At 48.5% G+C, this 6,582-nt stretch overlaps 1 protein-coding gene across 7 annotated transcripts in view; it reads right to left on the bottom strand.

Annotated features, from left to right (window-relative positions):
• Positions 1 to 6,582, bottom strand: part of RTKN (rhotekin) — a 286,830-nt gene that overhangs the window by 24,891 nt on the left and 255,357 nt on the right. For all 7 annotated transcript variants that reach the window (XM_063925607.1, XM_063925598.1, XM_063925617.1 and 4 more), the window contains one exon: positions 3,911 to 4,015. In XM_063925607.1, coding sequence (XP_063781677.1) covers positions 3,911 to 4,015 — 105 coding nt within the window. The remainder of the gene's footprint in view (positions 1 to 3,910; positions 4,016 to 6,582) is intronic.

Genomic DNA, 6,582 nt, shown 5'->3' on the forward strand with positions numbered 1-6,582 from the left:
TCTCCATCACCCCTCTCACCCATCTCTCTGCTCCTCATCTCCATCACCCATCTCTCTGCTCCTTATCTCCATCACCCATCTCACACATCTCTCTGCTCCTTATACCCAATCACCCATCTCACCCATCTCTCTGCTCCTTATCCTCCATCACACATCTCTCTGCTCCTTATCCCCATCACCCATCTCACACATCTCTCTACTCCTTATCCCCATAACCCATCTCGCCCATCTCTCTGCTCCTTATCTCCATCACCTATCTCACCCATCTCTCTGCTCCTTATCCCCATTACCCATCTCACCCATCTCTCTGCTCCTTATCCCCATCACCCATCTCTCTCCTACTTATCTCCATCACCCATCTCACACATCTCTCTGCTCCCTATCTTCATCACCCATCTCACCCATCTCTCTGCTCCTCATCTCCATCACTCATCTCTCTGCTCCTTATCTTCATCACCCATCTCACCCATCTCTCTGCTCCTTATCCCCATCACCCATCTCACACATCTCTCTACTCCTTATACCCCATAACCCATCTCGCCCATCTCTCTGCTCCTTATCCCCATCACCCATCTCACCCATCTCTCTGCTCCTTTTCCCCATCACCTATCTCACACATCTCTCTGCTCCCTATCTCCATCACCCATCTCTCTGCTCCTTATCTCCATCACCCATCTCTCTGCTCCTTATCTCCATCACCCATCTCACACATCTATCTGCTCCCTATCTCCATCACCCATCTCACCCATCTCTCTGCTCCTTATCTCCATCACCCATCTCTCTGCTCCTTATCTCCATCACCCATCTCACCGATCTCTCTGCTCCTTATACCCCATAACCCATCTCGCCCATCTCTCTGCTTCTTATCACCGTCACCCATCTCTCTTCTCCTTATCCCCATCACCCATCTCACACATCTCTCTGCTCCTTATCCTCCATTACCCATCTCACCCATCTCTCTGCTCCTTATCCCCATCACCCATCTCACCCATCTTTCTACTTCTTATCTCCATCACCCATCTCTCTGCTCCTTATCTCCATCACCCATCTCTCTGCTCCTTATCTCCATCACCCATCTCACCCATCTCTCTGCTCCTTATCCCCATCACCCATCTCACCCATCTCTCTACTCCTTATCTCCATCACCCACCTCACCCATCTCTCTGCTCCTTATCCCCATCACCCATCTCACCTATCTCTCTACTCCTTATCTCCATCACCCATCTCACCTATCTCTCTACTCCTTATCCACCATCACCCATCTCACACATCTCTCTACCCCTTATCTCCATCACCCATCTCACCCATCTCTCTGCTCCTTATCTCCATCACCCATCTCACACATCTCTCTACTCCTTATCTCCATCACCCATCTCACACATCTCTCTACTCCTTATCTCCATCACTCATCTCACCCATCTCTCTGCTCCTTATCTCCATCACCCATCTCACACATCTCTCTACTTCTTATCCCCATAACCCATCTCGCCCATCTCTCTGCTTCTTATCCCCGTCACCCATCTCACCCATCTCTCTCCTCCTTATCCCCATCACCCATCTCACACATCTCTCTGCTTCTTATCCTCCATCACCCATCTCTCTGCTCCTTATCTCCATCACCCATCTCTCTGCTCCTTATCCCCATAACCCATCTCGCCCATCTCTCTGCTTCTTATCCCCGTCACCCATCTCACCCATCTCTCTCCTCCTTATCCCCATCACCCATCTCACACATCTCTCTGCTTCTTATCCTCCATCACCCATCTCTCTACTCCTTATCCCCATAACCCATCTCGCCCATCTCTCTGCTTCTTATCCCCGTCACCCATCTCTCTCCTCCTTATCCCCATCACCCATCTCACACATCTCTCTGCTCCTTATCTCCATCACCCATCTCACCCATCTCTCTGCTCCTTATCCCCATCACCCATCTCACACATCTCCCTACTCCTTATCTCCATCATCCATCTCAGCCATCTCTCTGCTCCTTATACCCCATCACCCATCACCCATCTCACCCATCTCTCTACTCCTTATCTCCATCACCCATCTCACACATCTCTCTACTCCTTATCCACCATCACCCATCTCACACATCTCTCTACTCCTTATCTCCAACACCCATCTCACCCATCTCTCTACTCCTTATCTCCATCACCCATCTAACACATCTCTCTACTCCTTATACCCCATCACCCATCTCACCCATCTCTCTGCTCCTTATACCCCATCACCCATCTCACCCATCTCTCTGCTCCTTATACCCCATCACCCATCTCACCCATCTCTCTGCTTCTAATCCCTGTCACCCATCTCACACATCTCTCTGCTACTTATACCCCATCACCCTTCTACTCCTTATTCCTATCACCTTTTCATACATGTCTCTTCTCCATATTCCCATCATCGTTTTCATACATCTATCTACTCCTTATCGTTCTCATCCACTTTCTACTCCTTATCCTCACTACCATTCTTATCTCTCCTTATCCATATCACTGTTTTCATCAAATTGCTCTACTTATCCATGTCACTTTGCATTCAATCATTATTCACATGATTCCCTCTTCTCATCCTTTCTGCTCTTCTTCTTCATTACCCCATTTAATTGCAGCTTTCCTGTGCTTACCACACTCATCTCACACAAGCCTTCTGCTCATCAACCCATCTCCTAAGGTCAGCATATCTTTCTACTCATCCCATTAACTGTCTTATTAAAACTTTTGTTCTCCTTATCCCTTTTATCTATGTTATCCAGTTTCTCCGCTTCATACCCATCCACCTACTCATCCAGTTATTTTACAAATTCTCCGATTCCCTCTACTAATCCATTCCTTCATGGAATGTCCACATCCAAACTTTGTACACCTTACCTCATCACCCTTCTTATACAATCATGTCCCTCCATTTTACCACAATCATTAATATCCCACCTTTCTACTCCTTATTTATAGCATCCCTAATAGTCAATCTTTCTTTCCTTTATCAATACTACCCTACTCATTTATTAATTATTTGACTTGTCCTAGACCACCCTTCCATCCAATCTTTCATACACATCAATCCCACATCTTCCTCCCAGTCCCCACCCTCATTTCCACATCTTCTTCCCTGTCCCCACCCCCATTCCCACATCTTCTTTCCTGTCCCCACCCTCATTTCCACATCTTCTTCCCTGTCCCCACCCTCATTTCCACATCATCTTCCCTGTCCCCACCTTCATTTCCACATCTTCTTCCCTGTCTCCACCTTCATTTCCACATCATCTTCCCTGTCCCCATCTTCATTTCCACATCTTCTTCCCTGTCCCCACCTTCATTTCCACATCCTCTTCCCTGTCCCCACCCCCATTCCCACATCATCTTCCCTGTCCCCACCCTCATTTCCATATCTTCCTCTCTCCCCCGACCAGCATTCCTATATATTTCTCACTGCTTTATTCACTATTCTCAATTATGTATGTTTCTCTGTACCCTATACCACCACTCCCATATATTCTTCCTTAAGACAACCACCATTTCCATATAGTACTATATTTTCTGTCCGGCATTCCCATATCTTCCTCCCAACACCCTACCAGCCATCCAATATCTTTCTTCCTGTCCCCACCCCCATTCCCATATCTTCCTCACTGCCACGCCCACCATTCCCATATCTTCTTTCCTACCACAACCATTCCCATATCTTCCTCTCGATTCCTACCGCCTTTCCCATATCTTCCTTTCTGTCCCCATTACCATTCCCATATCCTCCCTGTTCACATCACCATTCCCATGTATATCTCCTTGTCACAGCCCCCATTCCTATACCTTCCTCACTGCCATATCATCCCTACCTCAAATCTGCCTTCCCATGGTATGGGCACCATTGTACAGAAAGTCCCAGAGGGGCAAAACACGTGTCCACTCACCCATTTCATGATAAAGGGAACCCTGCTTCGTTAGAGCTGCCGTCGGCCTCTTGGGTAGTGGAGTTTCTATCTTCATTAAGTCATCACAGCATTGCTTCCATTGACCTAGACAGAAACATGTGACAATGTAATGGCAGCTTAGACCACTAGTGGCAGTGATAGTGTCATGTCTGCACACTAGGTAAGATTGGACACTGGTTGATTAATTTGGCCCCATATGCAAGTTAGAGACTGCCATGGAGAATGGTATAGACTGGAGTCTATAAGGGAGAATGCTCTAAGCTGAAATCTGTCAGGGAGAATCGTCTAAGCTGGAGTCCATGAGGGAGAATGGTCTAAGATGGAGTCCTTCAGGGAGAATGGACTAAGCTGGAGTCCATCAGGGAGAATGGTTTAAACTGGAGATTGCCAGGGAGAATGGCCTAAGCTGGAGCCTGCCAGGGAGGACGGTCTAAACTGGAGCCCACAAGGGAGAACGGTCTAAGCTGGAGGACACAATGGAGAATTATCTAAGCTGAAGACCACCAGGAACAATGGTCTAAGCAAGCCAGAGACCATGAGAGAGAATGGTCTAAGCTGGAAACCATCAGGGACAATGGTCTAAGAAAGCTAGAGACTGCCATGGAGAATGGTCTAAGCTGGAGTGTGTCAGGGAGAATGGTCTAAGCTGGAGTGTGCCATGGAGAATGGTCTAAGCTGGAGTGTGCCATGGAGAATGGTCTAAGCTGGAGTGTGCCATGGAGAATGGTCTAAGCTGGAGTGTGCCATGGAGAATGGTCTAAGCTGGAGTGTGTCAGGGAGAATGGTCTAAGCTGGAGAATTTTGGGGAGAATATTCTAAACTGGATATGATATCAGTAGTTTCTAAACTGAAGGCATGGACAGGTCAAGGCAAAACTCGTCCATAAAAAGGCACTTGAGGTCTGCAATGTCTGAGAAATGGTGGACACATATTACAATGCTGATTCATGTTATCCTATGAATAATAGAATAATTGGACAGACACAAGTCAGTAGACAAAATGACGGGACAGGCACCAGACAGATAATGGGACAGACACCAGCTGATAGAAGATAGAATGTTAGGAAACACACGAGACAGGAGACAAAGGGTTGTGGAAAAAATCCCAGCAATCAGAAAAACCATGGTAAGGATGCGGACAGTCAAAATTGGACCGGACAGGAGACAGAATGAAAGGACAGACACTGAGCAGGAAACAGAATGACGGGACAGACACTGAGCAGGAGACAGAATGACGGGACAGACACTGGACAGGAGACAGAATGACGGGACAGACACTGAGCAGGAGAGAGAATGACGGGACAGACACTGAGCAGGAAACAGAATGATGGGACAGACACTGAGCAGGAGACAGAATGACGGGACAGACACTGGACAGGAGACAGAATGACGGGACAGACACTGAGCAGGAGACAGAATGACGGGACAGACACTGGACAGGAGACAGAATGACGGGACAGACACTGGACAGGAGACAGAATGACGGGACAGACACTGGACAGGAGACATGTATATCTGGCACTGGGGGCATAGCAGGCACTGTGGGGACATGTGTATCTGGCACTGTGGGGCAATGTGTATCTGGCACTGTAAGGCAATGTATATCTGGCACTCTGGGGGCATTTGTGTATCTGGCACAGTGAGGCAATGTATATCTGGCACTGTAGGGCAATGTATATCTGGCACTGTAGGGCAATGTATATCTGGCACTGTGGATCAATGTAAATCTGGCACTGTGGGGCAATGTATATCTGGCACTGTGGGGCAACGTGTATCTGGCACTATTGGGGTCATATGTCTATCTGCCCCTCCCCCCATATGTGTATCACGCCCCCATTTTAATTAGCCATGCCCAATGTGGCATTTGGCCACACCCATATTTTGGCGCGCACACACAGTACCTGTAAGACATTTTTTCTACTTGCACCACTGGACAGGAGACAGAATGACGGGAAAGACACTGAGCAGGAGACAGAATGAAGGGACAGACACTGAGCAGGAGACAGAATGACGGGACAGACACTGAGCAGGAGACAGAATGAAGGGACAGACACCGGGGACAGGAGCCAGAATGACGGGACAGACACTGAGCAGGAGACAGAATGACGGGACAGACACTGAGCAGGAGAGAGAATGACGGGGCAGACACTGAGCAGGAGACAGAATGACGGGACAGACACTGAGCAGGAGACAGATTGACGGGACAGACACTGGACAGGAGACAGAATAATGGGACAGACACCGGGGACAGGAGACAGAATGATGGAACAGACACTGAGCAGGAGACAGAATGAAGGGACAGACACTGAGCAGGAGACAGAATGACGGGACAGACACTGAGCAGGAGACAGAATGAAGGGACAGACACTGAGCAGGAGAAAGAATGAAGGGACAGACACTGAGCAGGAGACAGAATGACGGGACAGACACTGAGCAGGAGACAGAATGAAGGGACAGACACCGGGGACAGGAGCCAGAATGACGGGACAGACACTGAGCAGGAGACAGAATGAAGGGACAGACACTGAGCAGGAGACAGAATGACGGGACAGACACTGAGCAGGAGACAGAATGAAGGGACAGACACCGGGGACAGGAGCCAGAATGACGGGACAGACACTGAGCAGGAGACAGAATGACGGGACAGACACT

This window comes from Pseudophryne corroboree, chromosome 1 (genome assembly GCF_028390025.1).
Source record: "Pseudophryne corroboree isolate aPseCor3 chromosome 1, aPseCor3.hap2, whole genome shotgun sequence".
NCBI classification, from domain to species: Eukaryota; Metazoa; Chordata; class Amphibia; order Anura; family Myobatrachidae; genus Pseudophryne; species Pseudophryne corroboree.